The 27,775-nt window shown below is 31.6% G+C and overlaps 1 protein-coding gene across 1 annotated transcript in view; it reads right to left on the reverse strand.

Annotated features, from left to right (window-relative positions):
* The window catches only part of LOC134721351 (fibroblast growth factor receptor 2-like), a 250,008-nt gene that overhangs the window by 12,359 nt on the left and 209,874 nt on the right, over nucleotides 1-27,775 (reverse strand). The window contains exons 18-19 of the mRNA XM_063584292.1: nucleotides 25,534-25,645; nucleotides 5,865-5,961 (exon numbers count right to left, since the gene is read on the reverse strand). Of these exons, the coding sequence (XP_063440362.1) occupies nucleotides 5,865-5,961; nucleotides 25,534-25,645 (209 nt within the window). The remainder of the gene's footprint in view (nucleotides 1-5,864; nucleotides 5,962-25,533; nucleotides 25,646-27,775) is intronic.

A 27,775-nucleotide genomic window follows, 5' to 3' on the forward strand; every position in this document is an offset into this window, starting at 1 on the left:
TTTAAGTGTTCTTATTTGACAAGATTTTGGCAACACATAGATGACCTCCTTGTAAGATGTAATATGGATTTTGTGATAAAACTACTGTAACACCTAATATTTGGGTACAAAATCACAGACAACAAGTATTTCTCAATAATTTTTTTGCTTACAATACTTAGTTATTCTATATATAAGACATATTATGTATCTGAACAGAAAACAAAAAATATAGATGTCTACAGAATTTTTGGGAATGAATAGAATAAGAGAGTAGACACAAATAGAGATAAGACAATAATTCCAATGTTATCAAAAATTAAAAATAACATAACAAATGAATAATTTTATAGTATTGTTATTCTGCAGTAACTGTTTAACTTAATAAAATGTATATCTGTCAATTAATCTAATCAGCTGATTATTCCCTGGGTAGTCAATGGAGTGTAACAGGGTACATCAAGAGAAACCTGGAATCTTGATAGTTTTTGTAACAAGTAAAATTTTTATGTTGTTAAAAAAAAGAAGACAACGCGTGATCGAACGACGCATGGATTAAACGAGTGCGCAGCACGAGTTTAATCCATAGCGGCGTTCGGTCACAAATTGTCTTATTTTTGATATTCAAATACGGCGATTAGTTATACTTTTTATTACATTGGCTAATGGCTTTTTTTATGAGATTAGTGTAGAAAATGTAAGGAACTATATGTAATTTAATGCAACCAATGTAATAATCATAATTATTTGTTCGTGAAGCCAGTTCGTAAAACGTTCCATAAATCTTCTGAGATGTATTCTTTTTTGGTTATCCCGAACTTTTTTGTTTGTTAAATCAATCAAATTAGTCTATATGCTTTGGTCATTAGCTATTATATTCAAGATAATTATGTTTGACCTCAATCTATTTATACCACAGACAACAAACTCAAACCAAACTATTGGAGTGAAAGTGTTTGAAACCATAACTTCATGCCGTTGTTTAAACAAATCTTACTTGTCATTTTTAGCTCGTCTTGTGAATAGGCAAAAATCAAATTAATTTGTTGTTTTGTTGTTTTTATACGGTTGTGATTAAGATTTACAATAAAAATACGATTTTTTTAATCTAAAATCCAGACAACATAGGATTGTTACGAAATAAAAAAAAACAAAAAAAACACCAACATTTAAACAACAAAACGATAGACAAAATAAACATGTAGCATTGAAATAAAATATAAAAATTTATTACAACACCATTTTTGACAACATGCCTCCTCTTTAAAGTTATCATTTCAAATATCTTAGTTATACGGAACACTATGGTATTAGTCATGAATCATTCACAGTTCTTGCATCCCAGCTCCTTTCTTCTAACAGAGTGGAGTATTTTACAAAGGCGGACAAGATAGAAGCTGTTGAATGTCGCTCTTAATTTTATTTTTAGTTTAATATGAAACCAAGATAGAATTCTGACTAATGACTGTGTACTATCATTAGTATATTGGATATTGAACATTTAATTCTACACAAAAAGCAAGTATGTACAACAGAGCCAAGTTATTAACATATAATGATACTCTGAAATTGACCATTGTTTACGATTGTAAACAAAAATAGCGGACCCTGAAAATCGCATTGTAAATAACTCATTAGTGGATACTCCTGTTGGAAATTCAATCGAAAGTGCACGACAAGTTTTTTATGGACAGCATCTAAACTATATACCTTTCAACACACCAGCAAACCCCAAAATTTCGAACACACAAAAACACAAATCTGTCTAGAATCTATATTATCTATAAACGAGATTTATACAAAATTGTCACATCTTGATGCTTAACCGTCGATTGATAAACGTCTAGGGCACAGGGACTCGGTTAGCAGATTAAAATTTTGTAAATCAATGTTTTTAATTTGTTTTTTATTATTTCCTGTCTATTTGAATTACTTTATTAACGTTTAACGTTGCCATTACTATTTCTTTGTTTTCTGACAATGTGAAGTTTACCATCCATATCCGTATACTGAAAAAACCTAAGGTAGCAATAAACAGTTAGGAAAAAATACTAAAATTTTCCCTTATGAATTTTACCACCCCTTTTCATTGCTTTCTTGCAATATCAAGCTTACAGTTTGTGTCATATATGGGCATATGTATGTAATCAGAATCTTCCATAGATTTTATTTCCAGTATATGAAATGGTAAAATATAATTTCTTTTTGGTGTATCCATGGCAACAATCTGCATTTATTTGTTATAAAATATTGCAAAGGGGGGGGGGGGGGGGGGAAAGATGTCACATATTTCCCCAAAATTTGACTAAAAGTAGAATTGCAATCGCTTGAAGTAATACCTTTTCTGAAACTGTGTACATATATCATTCAGCAAATCCAATGAAATTCATATGTCTTTCGTCTCATTTTTTTGTAAAATTGCGTCAAAAACTTCGTGTAGAAAAAGAGTGTTTGTAAACAGTACATTAATTTCTGGACCGATGGCCGGTCTAGCTATGAAAATACGGACTGTCAAACAGAAAACAGCCCATAAAACATGTAAAAAATAATCTTGATGCTCTTATCAACCATCTTTGAAGGCTATATTAGCACTCATCTGTCTAAAAATGAATTTTATTACACAATACTTTCCTATTTGAAAAATCCACAGGGGCCATAATGCGAAACTAAACTCCTAACTGTGTATTGCTACCTAAAGGGATCTCAGTCGCCATCTTGTTATGCCTTCCCTACTTTAGATAAAAAAATAATAATTAAAAATATTAATAAATTACTTTATACCTTACAACAGCCCTCATTTTCTTCCGAAATTATTCTTCTATCACATGCATATTATGATTTGTGGATTAACAGAACCCTTACACAGCTTCAGTTGCATTCGTGTCACAATATTCAAATTGACCGTTATGGAACAACCATTACACAGAAATATCGGATATGTTGCTTACTTTCGTTTCCCCTTCCCTTTTCATGAATGTGACCGACCGAATTAGACTACTAGTATTTACCGGGTTTGTAATTACATGAGCAACACAACGGGTGTCACATGTGGAGCAGGACTTGCTAATGCTTAGTCCGTTTCTGTGTGTGTTGATCCATTGATTTTAGCATCTGAGAAGAGGACAACACTTAGGAAATTTAATATTGACCAATGAACCATGAAAATGAGGTCAATGACAAATAATACCTACCAGACAGACATGTGCACTTTAGAACTAATCCATTTACCTATATAATAATTGATATAATCCTTATATAAATTGTATTTGAAAGACCGTAAAATGAATAGGTAACAACAGTTTTGTATCTAATTACACATTACAAGTTGGAAATTTACCGAACAATTTGTGTTTTCACCAGTTGCTGAACCATTGAACACAGAGTTCAAAGACAATGGACCTATACTAGACAGAAAATTCGTAACATCAGGTATCTGTTACATTCACCAAAGGCGAAACAAAAAACCGCGTTTTCTTTAAACTTTCAATTGCATTGACTACATTCTGTAGTATGAATATATACAAAACAAGCGGTCAAGAACTTAACAATATTGTATAGAAACTCGTCTATTGGTAAATAATCTAGCTATCTTTAACGCACTGGTATATCACTTAAAGTGACCGGCAAAATTGCAAGAAGAGGTGCAGGAGAAAACTTTTTTTCAAATATTATCTCTTCACCATAAAAAGCTTCTGTCAATGTTTCATCAAATTCTATGAAACAATAACAAAAAAATTGATGCGTAACAAACTTTAATCTCAGACAGTATCTACATGTACTAGTTGATTGTAAAAAAATAAGTCCATTTATCAGTAAAATACGGGAAAAGGTAAATAAATATTGATGCAATTTTGCTCTGGATACTGTATTTTGATCATAAAGAAGCGTCTGTTTAAATTTCATATTATTCCATGAAGGATAAGTCAGCTTTACTTTTCTTATTAAAAATTCTTCACATTTGTATTGTATTTTTATCGTTAATTTTTTTTAACGTTGTCTCTAATATGGATACTCTAAGCGTGCCTTGAAAAGGTGCCCTTAGTAGTATCTTGACCGGAAAAATGACTGAAATTTAGTTCACTTTTATTTCAAAAACCATAGACGAAAATATTAGGACAGACAATTTCAAACAATGAAACATACATGCAATTCCTTTTATGAAATTGACCACGCAAATGCATAGGACAGTCCCAAGTGGTTGAACAGTAAATGCGCCAACGACTGTAGACATTGTCAAGTCAATACAATATCCGACATTGAGACAATTGATGTATTTGAATTTCTATGGGAACATAAGCATTAAAACTTTCAGACAAGTAAAACATAATATCAAAAAAATTGCATTCTGATAGTGATTAGGTTTCAAAAGCTATCTTGTGGTGAGGGCACGACCCCGTAACATTTCCTTTATAGCGGTTATCTCCCCTAACACCGAAAACCTTGTTATAATTCTAACTCCATAACCATAATAGGTAGAAAAAAACAAAGGGTGGAATTTGTTCACGAACAGATCCTGGTTCTTCGTTACATTGGATCGAAACGATTCAACGACTCATTGGTAGGGTTATGCCCCTTTGAAAATTAACCAAGGTCGGTTGGCCACTAAAACTAAGAAACCGTAAGTTGTAGCCACCTAGGATCATCACCAATGATCATCAATTCACGTGACCATGAAAATTGACCTAAGATCAAAGGTCAAGGTCATGACCTAGATTTTGACCTTGTTATCGGATTTACTCAATAACCGTAGAAGATGGCTGATAAAATATAACTGAGAAAATGTGTGTCTTGTCGAGATCTATATTTATTATGTTGGATTCCTCAAAATTATTGGAACAACTGTTATGGAACCATGGCACCAAAACTGTTTTTGGGGTTCCGAAATGATGACTGTTTGCTTATAACTCGAAAGTGGTTAGAGATAGAAAGAAACTTTGTATTGCAAAAAAATTCATCATAATAAGATCTACAAAGTTAGGTCAAGGTCAGAGGTCAAGTCCCTAGCAATGACATAAAACACTTGTTTTTGAACTTAGAAGGCTATGAATAATATAAATATGAATTTTTTAATACCGGAAATGACATTTTTGTCCCTTGCAACGACACACATTGTATAAGTCACAATCACTTATTTTTTTAACTTTAAATACTATGAATAGTACATATGACATTTTTAATACTGGTGGTAATATTTTTGTCCTTAGCAACCACTTGCTATGAACATAAAAGTCGTTAGAAACCATATATTTTTTTTAACTAAGAAGGCAATTAATAAACGAAAAAAGGAAAGACCTTTCAATTGTTCATGAACAATTGACTTTTTAATTTTTTACTTCTTTTATCATTGTTGTGTGACAGTGTTTATGAGTTTATACTTGGAGCTTCGCCATTCTAATGAAAACGTTTGGATGCGTTTATCTTTTTTCATTATTTCATTGGTTCATATTTACATGTAGAATGTGTTTTGTTACCAAATTTTGAAGCAGAAACTTCAAACAGTAACATTTTAGTACATTGCACTTTTTATCTAGTAACTTGTTACATTTAAGAGTGTCTTGACCGTTTCCAAAATGACAAAAAAAAAAATTATTAAAAAATAAAGAAATGTACAGTTTTGTTTTCACACTTTGAATATTATAATGCATCATATTTTTTTATCATTATTTTGATTGACATTAATTTTTTTCGTGATACAATAAAACATGAAATCCATGTGCGTTTTTTTTTAAATAACAGATTTTTGGAAACAAAAAAGGGGGATGACCAAAAAAATTGTCCTGTCCCCTATGATATTTTATTTTAAATAAAACAGATTATTAGAACCAATTGAGTGTCATCATTGGTACTTTTGTAAATAATATAATACATGTACGATTATTACTCACAGTTCTTGTTTGCAATGAAAGGGTTTCTGTAACCATTTACCAATGGTTACATCTTGAATTACCTCCCTTACTGTCATTCCTGGATATGGCGTGGCTCCTGTGAATAAAAATGTCGATTATTCTGCTGGTTAAAAAAAATGTAACTTTCGTGCATTGTCTACGGCATCAAAACTTTATCAGAACTAGTATAATTTTAGGCCTCCAAAGACAACTTATTAAATATTCCTGTGATATTAAGGCATTTTATGTATAGACATGTGACTGTGTAAAATGTAAAGAGATCATCGATAACTACAAAAAGAATTCATAGGTAAAAATGTCAAATATGCAGCACTCAACATTAAAGTTATATAATCTTAATCACTTAAAAAACAAACAAATATGTAGCAAAGAAGCACAAAATGGCATACAAAAAAAGCATATTACATGTAACAAAAAATTAAGACAAGAATACTCAAATTTTCCATAGCCAATAACACAATGACGGGATGTTCAGTGGATATCACTTCTAACCTCTAATTAGAACTGTCAGAATAATGTGTCATACATGTAGAAATATTCTAGTCGTAGAACTGTTCCAGCCGTAGAACTGTTCTAGCCGTAGAACCAAATAATTTCTAGGTTATAACTGTTTTAGCTAGAACTATCTAAAATGTGTCAGGATGACAGTTCTACATACTGTCCTATAACAGTTTTCCTAAGAAGAATTTGACAGATTTGATGAAAGGTTAGAAGTGATCTTCACTGTATAAGTACCACGTCATATATGTAACGAAGAAACTTAAAAATATGCATGTAAACAAAGCACAAAGCAAAAAGTTGATATTGCCAAACATTAGACCAAACATTTAATGTTAATAATTTACAAAGACAAAGTACTGAAAACATAGAAAGTATAACATTATACGGTTTTAGTCTTTCCTAACAGTACTGATATGTACGAGGGTAGAAATGTACCATAAACACGTGTGTTAATTAATGGTAGTGTATAACACGTCATTAAGATGACAAACAACGCCAGTACCATAATCTCCTAAGACTACTTCAAGACCATTGTTTGTTATTTGTGAAGTTGATAAGGAATATCTATTAACAATGTCTTCCAATTAACTTATTAGAATACGGAAATTGATAACTGCAAAGAAGTAGGTACAGTAAGACCCATTTTTGGCCACAAAATATAACAGTTTTACAAGATTGTTAAAATTTAAACTTTCAGTTATCTATTGGAAAGTAGAATGATTCTGCTACATAGATATGGGCTGTTTTTGACAAGACAATGCACATTTATCTGGTACTTCTATCATTAAGTCATGTGTATGGCACTCTGCTTGGTTCTTATAAAGAGCTGTACTTAAAAATCTTCATAATTTTAGCATTTTTGTTAAATTCTAGATGGTTTCCGTCTTAAATGAAAGTGGCCTCATTTGTGTTCATTCTTAATATTAATTGTAAGTTGTATTTGATGGTAATACATAACATATATAAAGGTTGAGGATGAACACGGATGCGGACACTTTCATTTTTTACAAAAACCATCTGAAAAATTACTTTTTTTGGCATATTTGATAGATTTTTCATATTTAAGCTTAAATTGGAGCGTTTTTAATGAGAAAATCAGTTAAAATCTTACACATAAACTATTTGAATCAACTGAAATAGACACTTAAGTGATTAAAAGGTGTCCAAAATCTTCCGTAAGATGAACCTGAAATTTGAGGCCAAAACCGGCCCTTACCGGACCTATTCCTGTAAAATCGTCTTTTTGTCATATTTATACTGTAATAACATCGCATGATAAATGCGATATATAAGTCTAAACGGGAAGCAGAGAAAGCCGTCTCTATTGTTTCTTTAATTTCTAGTTCTGGGGGATATATTAACGGATCGCAATTAGAAAAGCTTTGATTGGTTATTGAAAGAACATCTTCAAACTATCTGTATGTTAAATTAAATGATCTGGCTTCTTTTATGTGCTAATTCCTACTCATATGAAAGTAAGAAGAGGTCTGCAAAGGAGAGGCGCACAGTTGGTTCCCATAGGAATGTCGACAATTTATTGAAAAAGTCTACCTCCAAATTTAACAAATATGTTGTCAATAAAAAAAACTCTAGCATACTGGTCACGAGTTCCTCTGTGTAGCATGTTTTACTTTTTTGTTCACTATTAAACAAATATGCCATATGGTTTCTCAAGTTATGCTACCATTTTTATGTTGAATAGCATTGTGGATTATTTCTTTTAGACGATTTTTAAAATTTCACATTTGGGATGGTGGTACATGTATTTATGGTTGAAAAATCTAATTCTTTTTTATAAAACTATTTTCAGAGAAAGATCGAGATCTAAATTTTCCCGAAGTTCTTTAGAGTAGTTTAAAATCCACATATGATTAATACCACTACGTGAGTAAATAGTTTTACAGTATTTATGTAGAGTAGACCCTCTTTCACTGCACAAATAAAATTCTTTCTATCTTTTTATTGTAAGAAGCTTCTGTCAAAGTTTTATTCAAATCTAGGATAGTGTACGAATCTAATAAAGGTTTTAAATCTTTAACTGCAAACTTAATGTAGTGTTAACTGGAAGAAAAACTACGTCCATTTTTAAGTAAAATACGAATAAACAGGTTCAAAATATAACAAAATTTCCTTCTAGATACTAGCTTTTGATCACAAACAAGCTTCTGTCCAAGTTAGGTAGAAATCCAGTTTAATAAAGGCAACAGTAGTATACCGCTGTTCAAAACTCATAAATCCATAGACAAAAAACAAAATCGGGGTAACAAACTAAAACCGAGGGAAACGCATTAAATATAAGAGGAGAACAACGACATAACACCGAAACGGTACACACACAGAAACGGACCAAGCATCAGACAAAACACCACGAGAATAACAAATATAACATGAAATTCAAATACATGAATTTGTGATAGACAAGTACCGTGCCACGTCTTATCTCAATATCTCAAAAATAAGAGAAAACACAAACGACTCAACGTTAAAATGCAACACACACATAAACGAACAATAATATAACAATGGCCATCTTTCTTGACTTGGTACAGGACACTTTTAAAGGGGAATAAAAGTGGTGGGTTGAACCTGGTTTTGTGGCATGCCAAACCTCGCACTTTAATGGCATAGTTAAATATAACATTGAGATGACAACATAATATTACAGGACTACAATACAAATAAATAGGAGAACATATTAGACAAAGAAAAACATGATTAATAGATAACAAAAAACATCAGGTTTAAAATTCAATACGCCAAAAACGCGCCTTGTCTTAGAATTTAAGAAAGTTATTAAAATTAACCACAGAGTGAATGTTATGTTTCCTGGCAGAAAACGAAGTCCATTTTTAAGTTAAATACAGAAATAGTTATCAAAGGTACAAGGATTATAATTTTGTACGTTAGACGCGCGTTTCGTGTACATAAGACTCATCAGTGACGCTCTTATCAAAATCGTTATAAAGCCAAACAAGTAAAACTTTGAGAATACAAAATACAAACAGTTGTATAAAATACGGCAAAGATATTCTATACCTGGCATAAGATAATCCTCAGGTTTTTGAATAATTCAAAGTTTTGTAAACAGGAAATTTATAAAAATGACCACATGATTGATATTCATGTCAACACCGAAGTGCTGACTACTGGACTGGGGATACCATCGGGGACGAAACGTCATCAGCAGCTACACCAACCGGGGTTACCCAGTGGTGTACATAGTTATCAAAGGAACCAGGATTATAATTTCGTACGCCAGATGTGCGTTTTGTCTACATAAGACTCATCAGTGACGCTCATATCAAGATAGCTATAAAGCCAAACACGTTCCTTTTTTTTAATTATATATATTTGTTGTACAGCCACAGATGTCACCCAGTAGTACTTGTTTCTATTCACGAGAAGGTCGACTGCCGACTAAAAATTGGATGCTGGAATGTAAGAACAATTTGCAAACTCCTGCTAATATGTTTTTGTGAATGTAGATGGCGTGGATGGGGTAAAATATTTTCAAGTACATTGTATACTAAGTAATAAGGTAAAAACGACGAAAAACGCGATGGCCGAAGGAATACAACTATAACTAGCAGAAGGATGACTTTCCAGCTTACGTAAAACATGTCTGAGAAGGATAATGATAATATTCTGGCCTAACAAAATCTCCGACAAAGACCTACAAGAGATAACCAACACCAAGGACAAGAGAATGTACTGATACAAAAGATTGGTCATGTTCTACGCAAACCATCTGAAGTAATGACCAAGGTAGCCCTTAGATGGACACCAGAAGGAAAAAGAAAAAGAGGAAGACCTAAAACAACATTTAAACAGCTGTAGAAAATGAATAAAAGGAAAGATAACACACCTGGGGCACAGTGAAAAAAAGCAAACATCCAAAAGGAGCGGAGAAAACTTTTCCTTGCTCATGGTGTCATAAGGAGTAGCAAGGACTAAGTAAGAAAGTAAGAGAATATCATCGCGAAAATGTTAATTCTGCAAATTTGCGGACGCACATTTTTTTCTACTCTCGTCGGGAGGTAACTCATGCAATTGGGATATCGAGACAACACCGCCTGTACAGTGTTCATCATTCGTCTTCAAGTATTTGTTAATAACCTTTACATGTCCGATGGATCCAATCATATAATTGGAACCTCGTGATAGTTCGTAATTACGAAATAACCAGACGTGTCAGCTTTTAAGAGTTTTTCTGTGCTAAAAGAAATAAATAAAAAGAACTGTTTGCACAAAATAAATGAAGAACATCGCAGTTTAGTTACAATCAATTTTATAAGGAGCATTTTTATTCCCAAGGCGTCCGTTGCCTAAACAAACATAGTTGTAACAATATATATATATATCATAGGCTCAAAAATAAAAAAAGAGAGGGCTTTTTTCTGGGAGCATAATGATATAGCACATGTGCATTTATATCACATCTCATTATTACAATATTAGCGTGAATAACAATAAATTCATTGTGTAAAGAAAAACAAACGGTGGTAATGTTGTAAACCAGCCACTGAGGTTTATTGCTAAATTTAATGATTATTTTAATTAATTGTTTTCTGGAGTACAATGGCAAATATTTCATGCAATTCAACATGAAATAATTTATTCCTAAAAAAAATCAGTAAGATGCAATCTTGGACAAAGTAATAAAGTTGTTTTTTAACTTATTTACTTATGTGTAACAATTCATCTGTCTCGTAACCTTGTACACCCTATGTAGAGGTCATCACGTGCATGTAATTTAAAGCCTCTTTAATCTTCAATACATATTTGATAATAAAAATACGTTAATAACATTTCACCGTATTGAGACGATTAAGAAAACCGTAAATAGTCTTGTATACATACATTCGTTAAAAATTAACAACCTTTTAACTTAAAATCTATCGATCATTTGCCATCCTTCACACGTCACGCACATTAGGTACCGCAAACAGCAACCTCAAGGAACATAAGTCCGGATATTTCCCGAATTCCAAGGTCGATTGATCTTAAAGTCATAAGAAACCTCAAATTAAAAAAAAATAATGCATATAGGTTTTTTTTATAACGCAATGGATAGTTTTCATTATAAAATTTATGTACATATACTTTTTTCTGAAGAAAATTCTTTAAATTGTTCATATTTAGAAGAAGTTTACTTTATTTTAATTGCATCCTCCAGGAAGCAATTCCCCGACAAATTTTCCGTATGCAAAGTGACCTCCGTGTGACCCATCTCGTAAAAATCCGTTGATCGCAATACGCATGGATGTCCTTAAAATAAACTATTATCTGATTGTACATGTTAAACGCGTGCTCAATATCCATGCTTTTTTTGTTTATTGTTGACAAACAGGGGACAATCGTTCCGGCTACGGCTTCAAAACACGAACTTTAATTACCTGCCATATTTTCACAACAACACTGACCGATTGAAATATAAATTGACGATTATACGAAATTTATGCGAAAAAAAAGATAAAATCGTACACAGATGACTAAGTTAATGATGTATGTATGCATTGGTTCAAGAATTGGAATAATATTATTTCTATAGGTCACTCGTTTTTAGGACTTTAACATATTTAACAAATCCAAAAAATAATCTTAGTAATACCCTCTTTCCTAATGCAGGTAATTTTCTTATGTGATCTTGTGAAATATGGACCTTTTGTTTTTACACATATTTCGAGATTTTGGCTTAATTTATTGAACTGAAACATGTGTCTTTTTACAGGTGGCGATTCCCAAATAACCACGGGAGTTTCCGTGTTTATTTACATTGGTAGGTAGATAAGACATTCGAGACCGAATCACGTGAGAAGACCAGCTTCAGTTAACAGAACAGACGAAGGCAGCATCGCAGATACCCCAGAAAGGAATTATCACTGACTTGGCAAACTGATTTGTAATCTATTTTTTTTTAGAAATCAGAGTGATGCAAATGTGCTAATTTTTTGTTGGAGTTCCTGTCAATTTAATACTTTCATGGTAGAAGCTGTGTTAGTAACAAATTACATTTAAACTAGGCATTAAGACGGAATTAATTGCAGAATAGCTAAATATCGTAAGATACATTCACATAAATGGTTATTGTGTTCAGTTCGTCAAAACAAGTGACAACTATGGAACGCCACAGCTGCCTTATTATAACAGTAACCATATCATTACGAGTAAAGATATATCATGAAGCAAATATTCTATACTATAACTATACATTTGAATACAATACTCTGTCAATTTGCTATATCACTAATATAAATTAATATACTATAAAGACACTTTGATACAACATCGAGCTACCTTTTCATAACATTCTGTCATTTCACTTTGTTATTAAGATAATATTCCATGCTATGAAGACATCTTGATATAACATCATCATGGAGCTACATTTTCATACTGATTTGTCTAAACTATAATGTGATATTGTTATGTCATAAATATACATTTTATACTATAGCGATATCTTAATATAACATGAAGCAACTTGTTCATACTATTTTGTCACCACAGTATATTATAACGATAAATTTGTATTCTATACAATCTGATGAACATCGACATAGTACGGTATGTTCTGATTATCTACAAAATGTCATGAAATTCTGTTGTGCAGTTTCTGAGGAGTTGCGATGACAAACTGTTGCAGGAGTTTATTATGGCAAATATGTTAAAAGGGGCCGTAACCCCTAGGGAAAAAAATGAAATCATAATTTCCAGTCGATATGCACGTAAACATAGTATGTTTTGATTATCTACAAAGTATCACGAAATTCTGTTGTGCGGTTTCTGATGAGTTGCGATGACAAATTGTTGCAGTAGTCAGCACTTTGTGTGCTGACATGAATTGTCATTGATATGGGTATATTTATAAGTTTACTGTTCACAAAATTTTAAATTTTTTGAATTACTAAGGCTTTTCTACCTCAGGCATATATTACCTTAGCGGTATTTGGCAAAACTTTTAGGAATTTTGGTCCTCAATGCTCTCCAACTTCGTACTTTATTTAGCCTTTCAAACTTTTTTTGGATTCGAGCGTCACTGATGAGTCTTTTGTAGACGAAACGCGCGTCTGGCGTATATACTAAATTTGGTCCTGGTATCTATGATGAGTTTATTTACAACCACTGAGTCGATGCCACTGCTGGTGGAGATGTATTTCCCCGAGGGTATCACTAGCCCAGTAGTCAACACTTTTTGTGCTGACATGAATTGTCATTGATATGGGTATATTTATAAATTTATTGATGACAAAATTTTTAACTTTTTGAATTACTAAGGCTTTTCATCCTCAGGCATAGATTACCTTAGCAGTATTTGGCAAAAACTTTGGGAATTTTGGTCCTCATTGCTCTTCAACTTCGTACTTTATTTTGGCCTTTAAAACTTGTTTTGGATTCGAGCGTCACTGATGAGTCTTTTGCAGACGAAACGCGCGTCTGGCGTACATACTCAATTTAGTCCTGGTATCTATGATGAGTTTATTTGCAGTACTATTTTGAGGCAAATAAGTTCGAAGGGGCATAATTTAAAAAAAAATTGAATCGTACTATCCTGTCGATATTCACATCTACATCGTATGCCCTTATTATCTACAGAGTTTCATGATATTATGTTGTGACAAGAACAGGACTGATGGACAGAAAGACGTACGGGCGAATAAAAACTATTAGTCCCTCTGCAACTTCGGTGTTGACATGAATATAAAATATATATTAATTTTTATAAATTGAATGATTTCAAAAGATCCAATGTTTGGAAATACTAAGGATTTTCTGATTCAAGGCATATATTTTTTTGGACGTAATTGACACAACTTTTTGTAATTTAGGGTTTTCAATGCTCTTCAACATCGTACTTGTTTTTTTCTTTCTAACTATTTTAATATGAGGGTCACTAGTGAGTCTTATGAAGACGAAACACGCGTCTAATGTATCATAGTATAAGCCTTGTACCTTTGATAATTATTTTCACCACTAGGTCGAAGCCACTGCTGGTGAACGTTTCGTCCCCGCGGGTATCACCAGTCCAGTGGTCAGCACTTCGGGGAATATTAACAAAACAGAAAATAATAGAATATCAAACGAAAATCTTTGATAAACTTTCAGATTCGATGAATAAAAATCCTCAGGAATACAGGAAATTACTAAAATCACTAGAAAACAAAAATATAGATGATTAAAAAGAAATGTTAAAGGACAGTGAAAGCACAATCAAACATTTCCAAAATCAAGGAAAGTTTTCAAAAATAAATAAAGATTTTCAAACCAAAATTGAGCAGAAGCTGAAAATATTGAAGATACTATTTCTTTTAACCCTGAGACAGACAGATATAGGAAGATGTGGTGTGAGTGCCAATGAGACAACTCTCCATCCAAATAACAATTTAAAAAGTAAACCATTATAGGTTAAAGTACGGCCTTCAACACGGAGCCTTGGCTCACACCGAACAACAAGCTATACAGGGCCCAAAAATTACTAGTGTAAAACCATTCAAACGGGAAAACCAACGGTCTAATCTATATAAACAAAAAGGCCTATTATTTGCTCTGAATTTAAATGTATTTTGAAAAACTTTAAAAATGGAAAAGCAAGCGGTCCAGATAGTGTGTTGAACGAGGTAATTTAAATTTAGTAGTCCAGTAACTACCAAAGCATATGCTAAATTATTTAATCTTATGTTAAAAACAGGACACTATCCAACTTCATGGAATTCTGCATACATAACTTTAGTACATACATCTGGTGACAAATGTAATCCAAGCAATTACAGAGGAATTTCTTTAATCAACTGTATATCCAAATTATTTAGTAGTATCGTAAATCAAAGAATGATTAAAACTATGGGGGAAAAAATAACTAATGCCCAGTTTGGATTTAGAGTTAATTAGTCATAGAACTGCAGACAGTGTATTTATCCTTAAAACTTTGATTGATAAATATATTCATAAAAATAAAAGAAAACTTTATGTCTGTTTTGTAGATCTTAAAAAGGCTTTTGATTCCATTTTGGAGAATTGGAATGCTTTATAAATTAGCTAAAATGGATATAGGGAAACATGTTTGAAATAATAAAACAACAGTTTATTCATACTGAAGTATCTTTAAAATATAAGGATAAACATTCTAGATTCTTTCCCATTGACCGAGGAGTAAAACAAGGGGACTAATAAAACAACAGTTTATTCATACTGAAGTATCTTTAAAATATAAGGATAAACATTCTAGATTCTTTCCCATTGACCGAGGAGTAAAACAAGGGGACAGTATTAGTCCCACACTCTTCAATTAATTAATTAATAATAATATAGTTGAAATTTTGACCATAAAGGTTCAAAACCCTTGAGAATATTAAATTCTGAAATAGGAAGTCTTCTGTTTGTCGATGACCTTATAATTTTATTCGAAAGTAAAGAAGGTCTTCAAATAGCTAAAATAACTTATCAAATTACTGTGAAAAATGGCAGTGATGTCTAAATACTAAAATAACAAAAACAATGAGCATTGAACAAAGAACTACAAAACTGGAACCATACATTGTAAGGTTCAATAATGAAAAATATGATAACGTTACTGAGTATAAATTTCTGGGCACTCTCATAAAAAATAATGGAAATCCAATTGCAAGTTAAACAGATTTATCAAAAAAAGCTAGGCAAGCTCTGTTTTCATTAAAAACAAATGCAGCCTTTTGGGGAAATTTCCCTGTAATCTTTTTGATTCTCTTATAAAACCAATTTTAACATATAATGCTGAAATATCATACATGGATACATATCAATCTTATTACAGATTGACTTGACTATACAAGTCTTTATATATATTCTTTAATATGTTATCTCATCCGATTTTTTAGAATTTTATGCATTTTTATCATATGTTTAGTAGTAAATACAGTAGTTTTGCATATGTGACAAACAGCCTGCTGTTTTATCCATATCGCGCAACTTTTTGATGCGCACCCTTTATCGCATACCCTTTAACACACCCCTATCCTTTATCGCACCCCTACCCTTTATCACACCCCTACTTTTTTTTTTTTTAACATAATGTTAGTTTTATTTTTTTTTGCTAAAGGAAAATTTTCCTCAAAATAGGTCATTTTTTTTTAATGACGTCATTGTTTGGTATGTGACGTCACGAACGTCAAGTTTTCATATTTTTGGCACACTAAATGCAACTATTAAAACACACAAATAAATACAATAATAAACAACAGCACGCAAATTGTATGGTGCTCCGGATAAGTAATTGAGCAGTTCTTTTAAGAGGGGGATCGGGTGTTTTAAGCTCGGGATTTCGGGATTGACCGTTTTGGGATCCGGGAATTCTTTTTTTTTTCGGATTTCGTGACGTCGGGATTTGCTTTATTTGAATTCGGGATTACGGGATTTCGTGTTTTTAAGCTCGGGATTTCGGGATCAGGACCCCTTATATCCCCCCTCTTTTAAGGCCTTTGAAACAAGACAAAAATAGAACTGAAGGTAACCCAGTGCTATGGATAAAAAAAATAGTTCATATAATATAATACTCTTCTGTTGAAATATATGATAAAGCGTATAATACATGGCAAAATACGTATCACATGCCGTATCACCCTCGACCAATATCATCCCTCGGGTGTAAAGGCCCTTGGGCTGAAATTGATGTCTCGGGATGATTCGACATATGATAAGGATTTTGCCATGTATTATTCTCTATATAATGCATATTTTGTTTTTTATGTATATTATTTTTCAACTTCTCTGTAACCTTTGTACTTGCATAGTTTTATGAGAATACACTATCTATCTATTATAGAGCAAAAGGCCAAAAATCCCAAAACAAAGATATAGATAATTTCCCTGGTTGATGTAGATTTTTTTTAAATCATTACAAATATCATACATGGATACATATCAATCTTATTATAGAGCAAAAGGCAAATCATTACAAATATCATACATTGATACATATCGATCTTATTATAGAGCAAAAGGCAGATTAAATTCCCAAAACAAAGATATAGATAACTTCCCTGGTTGCTTTAAGATTTTTTTAAATCATCACAAATATCATACATGGATACATATCAATCTTATTATAGAGCAAAAGGCAGATTAAAATCCCAAAATAAAGATATAGATAATTTCCAATATTTTGATAAGACTCCCTTCGAAAAGGTTCATGTTAATTTCTGTAAATATATTCTAGGAACTAAAAAAACATCTGCTTATTTAGGTGTTAAAGCTGAACTTGGTAGACAACCATTAGAAAAATATATAAAAACACAAGCAATTCTTTATTGGGCTTGATTAAATACTGAAAACATACAAGTTTTACATTAGGTAAACACCTTGATTCACAAGGAGTTTATACTTGGTCCACTTTTATAAAAGATTCAACACAAGAAATGAATATTGATATACAAAAAGTAATGTCCTTTCAAAATATGGAACAAGTTAACAAATTAAAGACTATTAAGAATATTACAAGAAAATTTTATTCAGAACTACTGGAAAATGAAATAAATAGTTTGAACGAAAATAACAAACTTTTTCTTTACAAAAATATTAAAGTCAAACAAGACCAAGAATTTTATCTAAAATATAAAAATTTTGAAACTAGACGTTTATTTACAAAAATTAGAATTAGTGACCATATCTTGCTCATTGAGAAGGGCAGATATCTAAAAATACCTCGAGACAATAGAACATGTCCAACTTGTAAACCTTAGAAGATGAAAATCACTTTCTCCTCCACTGTCAAATTAATAATGTTTATGTATAAAACCTTTTAATGACATGGTAATAGATAATCCTATGTTTCCAAATCTATTTGATACTCAAAAACTAGTTGACCTACTAAATCCTTCTAATTTAAACCAAGTGAAAAAAACAGGTTCCTTTATAAAACAGTCTTTAGAGCTGAGGACAGGGACTCTTAGTTAGTTTTACTTGTATATATATAGATATGTGTTTGTTCAACTCAGTTATTTTATTGCTGTTGTTCTAAAAAAGTTCATCGGAAGGTATCAAGACCTTGTTGATAAATATTCCGTATCAACTTCTCAAATAATACACGATGGTCTTGATGTATAGATTCTGCGTTCTGATGTTGTTTATCATCTTAACAACATGTTTTATTGTTCTTTCATTTGTCTTTGTTCTAGTATTAATATTACTTTTACTGTTGAATGGTTTTATGTGATATCAGTTTGATCTCGTCAATGTGTTTGTATTGGCTTTCAATTTTATGTGGTTTGTTTTGTATATGCGACTTTTTGTATTTCTTTTCTTCTTATTACGTGACTCTGTAATTTAAAAGATCCCGTCAGTATTATATTGGTCTATTATATGTCATTACGATATATTTCTATTATGAATTACTATATACGTTGAACCACAAACGTCAAAATCATTCAATCGCGTAGTGGTATTAACTATTTTTGGATTCTCATAAATTCTACCTATAACTTTAGACTAGTTTTAATATCGGTCTATTTCTGGAATTTATTCTTACATACTTTTGATTTTTTAACCCTGTATGCTTACATTGCCTATGTAAATTTTAAAACTGTTTGTATGCACATTGAACGACAACTTTATGTGACGTATAAAATTTTCTGACGTCAGACAAATTATATTAAATCAATTAATGTGTTCGTAGATAGAAGATGTTTTTGTGTTCGGTTAAATTGTCCCCTTTTAAAATTGTTATACGATGATGACTGATGTACCCATATTTTGACTATTTTATTAATTGTGACTGTTTATTTAACGCATCATGTAAATATAACGGAATTTGATTAGACTGTTATTAAAGTGAGAGGGTTAGCGCTATAGAACCAGGTTTAATCCACCATTTTCTACATTTGAAAATGCCTGTACCAAGTCAGGAATATGACAGTTCTTGTCCATTCGTTTTTGATGCGTTTTGTTTTTTTGATTTTGCCATGTGATTATGGACTTTCCTAATTGATTTTCCTCTGAGTTCAGTATTTTTGTGATTTTTCTTTTTGTTACTTTTGTTTATGTCACAACTATAATGTTACTTATATGACAAATAAAGTTTATTATTATAAAATATGGTCATTATTATAAATTTACTGTTTGCAAAAGTATAAATTATTGAAAATAATATGGATTTTTTTTTATCTCAGGCATATGTTACCTTATCCGTGATTGGCACTTTTTTTTAAAAAATTTAAGATCCTCAATGCTCTTCAACTTCGTACTTGTTTTGGCTTTATAACTTTTGATGTGAGTATTACTGATGAGTCTAATGTAGACGAAATGCGCGTCTGGCGTATCAAATTATAAGCATACTTGTATGGTACCTTTGGTAACTATTTAATAACAAAACAAAATATGCGGTAATAAATATAAAAAATACCTCTACAACCTAATTATATACATGTATATGGTAAGGACTTCTTTTACAGACGAACACGTGTAATCCAAATGGGAGCCTCAACAACCTCTTCCCTGGTTGCTTTAAGTTTTTTTTTAATCAATGCAAATACTCGTGATTTATTTACTGTAAAGGACCATTTAGCACTATTATCTATATACAGAGCTGATGGATTCATTTTTTTTTTCAATTAAAGCCGAGATAATCCTAATGAATTGATCAAAATTGCAAAAAATGTACACCTGTTGATGGAAGTCACACATGCAATTTCACACTCAAGCACCTAGTTCCTTAACATACTAATTTTCAGAGGTAACAGATTTTTAAACCAAAATATAGTCCACGTAAAACTGTACAATTTGAGTTTTCTAAAAAGCTCTACGAAATATGTGTGCATGTGATAGCAAATTTTGTTTAGGAAATGTGGTATTTTTATACATTGATTGATATGAAATGGATTTACTTTAAGATTATGCGTTATATGCCAGCTTTAGCTGGCACTTATGGTAGAAGCATCGTTTTGGAATAAAGAACGATAACTCTCTGTACACGATCCATCTGAAAAGTTTCGTCACTCTCGTTAAATCTCGTACGATAATTTTTTTTAATGGCGGCCGAATTTAACGTTTTAACGCGATCTTGAAAAAACGGGACAGATCGGAATAATTTCGATGTTAAATACGACATGAATTTTTATTTGTTTGCAAAAACAAGAATTCAGATATTTTGGCTACTTGTGTAGCTTATTTAAATTTTATTGTACCACGGAAATTACCGTAGTTATGACAACAACATCTGACGCCATGTTTCGTCTGCTTCAACATTCCATTATCAGTGAGGTCAAAACAAATGTCTTAATCACAGGTACTTCATTCAAAAATCACAAAAACATAGTTAACGATAACATATTTAGCGTAACAGTTCCGTCCAGCCATGGGAACACAGAAAAAAACTCTACAAGCAGTACATTTTGCATTTCTTTTTTACAAATTGGCCATGCCGGGCATGCGGGGTAAACTCCGTTGCACTGGTTGATCATGACTCCTTATGTTCATCTGCCACATATCATTATTCCCCACACCAAGGAACAGTGATAATTATACAGTTGAATGTGATCACGGTTATTCATGTAGTCAATGGCGAATCTAGCATTTTTCATAAAAAGGGGGGGGGGGGGGGGCTGACGGGGCGCCCCAGTCATGCTTCAGTTATTCCCTATATAATCATCATTTTTTTCCCAAGAAAAGAATCTCCCTCAGGATCCTATGGTAGCCCACAGACTAATTCAAAACTTAACAAAAGTTACAATCAAGACATCTTTTCATTGATTATGTCACACCTTATACAGTCCCAGGAAATGGAAACTGTTTTGTTTTCTCTCTCTAAGTTTAATCATAAAGGAGACTCGAGTCAGAGTAGTACATTTAGAACTGACTACTGTATATATTGTATGCTACAATATTGTCCAAAATTGGATTTCATGGGAAGATGGAGTTATTATGATAACCCATGAAAATAAACCATGATAGGTATATACAGGGCATGTTACTTGGAATAATGTGGGCTACATCCTTTAAAATTCAAGCTGCAGCAGTCACCTGCATATTTTATGCATTATTTTATCCCTGATCAAAACATTTTCACTCTTCCAAGTACTTTATCACTTTATTACTATCAGGTTCACATTTCAACCTATTTAGCAATACACACTTATGATATAACATCACAGTACCAAAATTGTACTCAGTAACCAAATTGCACCTATTCAACAAAAAATACCGGCAAAAATCTTACAAGTTTTGTTTCACCATGTGCAATTATCTTATTATCATCCTTTTACTCTGGTAGATTAATTAATGAGTGATAGATTTCATTTAGAAGCACTTTAAAGGTCTGAGTGGCTAGTAACTATACAGAGAACAATACCTGTTGTGTTTGTTCAATGGGACAATAGAACTGCAAAAAGTTTAAATGGACAGGTAACTATCAGGTGAATCTATGGAAAGGTTCAATTGGGTTCCAATAAAATGAGCAAATTAAATGTGTTACCATGAACATCCTTTTCTTCCAAAAATAATAGTTACAGCATGAAATAAAACAAAATCTCTGTTTATATCCCAGTTTAAAGGATTTGAAATTAACCATACATGTAATGATTTATGGAATTTGGATACTGGCCTCATTACAGGATCATGGATTGTTTGGATGTAATTTCAAACTCATTTTTCAATGACTCTACATGGACTCAAAATTAAATTGGTGTAACTCTATTGTAAACAAGGAAAGTCTACAAAATAAGCACAGAATAAACTTTTGTCTGTTACATAAAAAGTTGGGTAAAAAAACCTGACAATTTAGGTAAAATAAGGGTATTCTCATGTTAGCAACTTCACAACAGACTTACATTTTCATGACCAAAACCAAAAAAAAAGTACAAACCTAAAGGCAATAAAATGCTTTGCCATGCACAGCCTGATATGACAGCAGATGTATAATGAGCATACAAATGACACCAAAATTTTTCATGTCAGTTGAAATCAAACATATTTTAATTTTGGATCATTTAAACTTCAATATGGACTAATTTGAAAACAGGTATCAGGTGGACCCACATATTTCTATTCAGCAGAAGTCTCGAACTATATGTACATATCTCCTTAATTTCATATGATAGTAAGTCCTACAAAATATTGAAAATGTGTACATTTAATTTTTTCTAGCTCCTCTCATGTGAAAGCAGTACCTTTTTGGTCACTATTTATGTGTTGCGTCTAAATAAGAATTGTAACACTTTATAGTGACTGAACAGGTTAAACAAATACTTCTGAAGAAACAGAAAAAGAAGACGACTTGAAACAGCATGTCAATTGTGAATATATACTTACGGTTACTAAATATATTTTCTTTATCATGATACTCACATCAACATTATTATGATTATCACGAAGTACAAATCATAGGAAAAATGCACAAACTACAGATAAAATATTTAAAACACCCTATTTTGAGTGCATCTCCTGTTAAATCAGTATTTGTTGAGTCTATATATACTAGATGAGAATAATCAATGTAAATAAGGTAATTTTTGGAAGAAAAACTCAAAACTTTGATTAAAACCCAACCCCCAATAATGTTGTACCACAACCCCAAAATCAATTATAATCTTCCTTTTGTGTATTGAATCTTCTAGTAAAATTTCATATAGATCCATTCACTTATATTCAAGTTATTGTCTGGAAACCAAATGTGTCTTCTTGAAAACAACTATGACATGATTCAGCAAATTTTTTTACATTGCATCTCCGATTTCCATTCTCAATTTTATTTTGCTGTCATATAAAAACTTGATAAGTAAGCTACATCATGTGCATGTAATACAAAAATATTTGCAAAAAATGACATAAAACTGACTCTGAATTAGTACATGAAATTGAAGATGATCAGACATACAATTGTTTTTTATTTGAGTCGATATTTTTTACCGAAGCCCCTCGACTAAAATTATTTAGTCAAAATTTAACACTAATATTAATGTTTATCATAACAAATTGGCAGAAACGGCCTAACTATTATACGACCTTCATTATCACCTAAACAAACCTACTGTCTACAAGCTTACATGTGCGGTTTGGGAAGTTTATATGTTTTGAGATATATATAAAAGTTAAATTTAATTTGCATATATATATCTGAAAGATAAAATCATTTTTGGTGAAGATCTGGATTAAAAAATAAATTTGTCCGATGCTTGAACAGATTTTTTATTCATCAATTTATGAACCAGAATATTTTTTCAGGAAAAAAACCATAACCCCGCATGCCTTTTCAAGTTCAATGTTCGTTCCCTAAACATTTTTTATCTGAACTTATAATTTAATTTAGACATAACCAATACGTTAATGTAGCCTAGGACATTTGTTCTGAACATGCATGAAATATTTGCCACTGGTCGTTAAATAACCATCAACTAATCTAAACATAGGACATTGTCTTAGTATAAAGCTGGCATTTAAGGTAGTGCCTTCCTCATATTACACTCATGCTTTTAAACTTATATTCACCTTACTTGTTGACAATCAAAACATTTACAAATAGACACGTCTCTACAGGTGTGCCTAGATTGGCAGACGTTATAAATACAGAGAACGAAATGTTGTACAGGAACATTGTTTGGCAAAACATGCAGATTAACAAAGCCAAAAAACACGTAATAATAATTGGTATTTCAATTTTAAATTTCAGTGTCCACACCTGAGGCGAATCAATGCCTTATTGTAAATAACCTATTGATAATTTGCTGTCGGTTTTCATTGGATTCAATACTGCTGCACTATTGCGTTTTATGAAGTTAATATTAGATTTAAACAGGAAATAGAGCTTGCATCATATCTTTAAATCATTGTCTAAAACAATCGTGAGCAGAAAAAAAATTTAATAATTTAAATGTTCAAAACACGGTTATACTATTTAAGTATGCTTTTATTGTGATACGGTAGTGTGTGTATATTTAAAAAAAAATATTTATGGAAAAAAGGTCAATAAAGGTTAATAATCGCATATCTCATATATAAAACCAATCTCTTTCATTTAAAACAAATACCTATTAAATTATAAACGTTATAGAAAATACGTCGCTTTTTGTGACGTTGATTAATTCGTGTGACGCGGAGTGTCCTTGCATTTGTTTGTATTGTATTCCTGTCACATACTGTTGTCATTCAAGCGTTTTTTTATTATTTGATTTTGCATAACCTTTTGTTATAGTTCAGTATTTCTGTTGTCCCATTTCCTGTTTTTGTATAATCGATCGTGGCTATTGAACATCGATAACTTCTATTGCCTTTATTCATATAAGCCCGGCTAGTCTAAATACACACCGAATCATCATTTTAATACACCGAATAAAGTTTACAAATTTAGAAATGATATAAATGTTTACCGTTGACATTGGTACACGAAAGCCGAGTTTTGAGCCATTCGAATATGATCGTTTATTTATTTTGCCTAAATAGCTTTTCTAGCATTGCAACAAACAAATGCCTTTCTACTTTCTCTTAGATAATTTTTTAGTTTTAGATATCATAAAACGTTTCTCACAGGTAATTTATTTCGATTGGTTGTTTGGTTAGTTTGAAGGTTCAATTGTAGGTAGCTAGTTGAAAGATTCAATTCAATTCTTTTATTACTTTGAGCAAATAATGCTCATCAGTACAGACATGTAATATATATGCAAATATAATATATCATAAATAAATACTTAATGCATAAATAACTGATAAATGAATACATCCGAGAAGAATAATGATCTAAAATAAGTATTGGTTACTTATAACATGTCTAAGTTTAAATACATGGACACGAAATTCACAAAGGTTACATATGTCTTTTACATTTTCTGTGCTCAACAACTTTATAAGCTTAGATAACGATTGAACTGTTTCATTTGTCAATTTTGACGTATTTTATTTAATTCATTAACTGATTGAATGGTTGATTGGCACTGCTTTTTGACAGTTTGCTGAACATAGAGGCGCATAATTTATATTGATTGATCATTGTACTATAGTGATAAATAAAGGCAACACAAGTATACCGCTGTTCAAAACTCGTAAATCTATGGACAAAAAACCAAAATAGGGGTAACAAACTAAAACTGAGGGAAACGCATTTAACATAAAAGGAGAACAACGACACAACATTAAAATGTAACACACACAGAAACGGACTAAGCATTAGACAAAATTAGATAATACTTACCAAGTGTAACGATCTCCCACAATAGTACACCATATGACCAGACATCAGTTTTCTTTGTAAACATTTGGTCATTTAATGATTCAGGCGCCATCCATCTAATTGGTAGGGGTCCCTGTAACACAAACATGCTGTTTAAGAACAGTAAGATTTTCATCTTGATTTTATATCTACTAACATTGATTTTGTGTTTGATAGGGTTATATATGTTACAGTAAATAGTTGAAATTAGAAATTACATGTAAATACTAAGATTTAGGAATTACATGTAATCACCGATGTACTTAGTAAATACAAGTAATTCCTGAAACGGCTTAGTTATTACCAGTTATTACTTATTTTAAAATAAATTTTTACACCTATTTACTAACTGTTGAAACAATGTTGTAATATGGTCAGCTGATCAAAAGTTATGGTAATTCTAGCTTTAGAAGATCAGTGATCGAGTACTCCTAAGAAGTGATCAGCCTTAAAATGTACCATTTCGTTATAGGAGCATTACCTACTAAATTAAATTAAATATGATTTTTTTATAATTCACTTTAAGCAGTCAATTGGTTCTATTTTACTAAAATGGTTGATGAGTTGTGCACTTGCAAGTCAATAATTGGACCTTATTTAATACGTGTTCAATTCAACCCCTAGCTGGAGATAGGTTACCGATGTGTTCGGATTTAAAATTATAAGGGTTTCGATGAACCCTGTATCTCGCCTACTTTAGCTGTTAGTCGTAGGCTCAACAAAAATAGGAAAAACAATATTAAAATTTTCCTCCAGTTACTATCTTTTGACTAGTGCTGTAAGAAGCTTCTGTCCATATTTGGTTAAAATCCAGGATGACCAGGATGGTTTATGAAATCTAATAAAAGAAAACTTTAACCGCAAAGTGTATGTAATGTCAACTAGAGAAAAAACGAAGTATATTTATAAGGAATATACGAAAAAGGATTTATTTTTTTTACCAAATTTACTTCTTGAAAATTATCTTATGATCATAAACAAGCTTCTGTTCACGTTTGGTAGAAATCCAGGATAATTTAAGAAAGTTATCAAAATTTAAAGAACTTTAATCGCATAGTGAATATTTGTGGACGATGCTGACGACAGAATGGTTTGCTATGTCTCGCTTTTGCGACGAAAGTCGTAGGCTCGACAAAAGTCGCAGGCTCGACAAAAAGAAACAGAATGACAACATTGAAAGTAAAACAAAAGGGATGACTTATTCAAGTCACAAAAGTAGACTTTTATACAGGTAACATTGATAATGAAATTTTATTGCGGTTATATAAGCTTGAGGTTGGGGGTCTTGAAAAACTCACAAAAAGGAGAAATTCAATAATATAAAAAAGTGACTCTCAACACCATCAAATAATATAAATTTGTTTGTGAAGAATAGCAGCTTCATTGCAACAGTCTGAAAAAAAAAGTCGTAAATACACCTATTTTGTAAAATGAATTTGACTTATGTCATTGGGCAAGTTTATATGTAAAGTATGCCTGATGGAGATTTTAATATAAAGATATTATGAGATTTTAAGAATTATAAAGATTATTAAACGGTTTCGGTACATATACATCATCGGATATCAAATGTTTGGCTTTGAGCGTTCCTGATGAAGGTAAATCCAGAAAAGCGCTTCGGACGCAAGACATTTTTAAACGTCTTGTTTTCAATTTTTTTTTAACCAAATTTGGTATTATCGAACGTTTAACATAAAAAAAAAGAGCTGGCAAAGGTGCCTGTAAACTTCTCACAAATGTATATCTCAAGTTTCGATTGATATCATTGCATGCTGCAAATGATTTTTAAGGAGTTTCACAACTTTTAAAACAACCATTTTCCAATTTCAATTCACAAACACTTAAGACGTGCCTTATATTCATTCATCCTTAATTAAGGCCACACCAATTTAATTTCTTGTTCTACGGATTTTTGAACTCTACAAATTGGGGCGAGCGAGCGATTTGAAAAAATATCTAATTTGCAATATTTTGAGGCGAAGATTAAAAAGTAAAGGTGAGCGATTATAATTTTTTTTGTAAAGATAAAAAAGCAGGTTTTGACAATATTAAAACTTGATTCATCACTTGTACTTTGACATTTCTTTAATTCATGAAGTACTTTTTCCCTGTTCACCAAGAAATAATTAAATAAATAAATGTGGTATACATGTATGTATGTATGCCAATGAGACAATTCTCCATCCTAGTCATAATCAGGTTGGGAACAACCCCTCAATTTTAT

The sequence above is a fragment of the Mytilus trossulus genome, chromosome 6 (assembly GCF_036588685.1).
Source record: "Mytilus trossulus isolate FHL-02 chromosome 6, PNRI_Mtr1.1.1.hap1, whole genome shotgun sequence".
Classification (NCBI taxonomy): Eukaryota; Metazoa; Mollusca; class Bivalvia; order Mytilida; family Mytilidae; genus Mytilus; species Mytilus trossulus.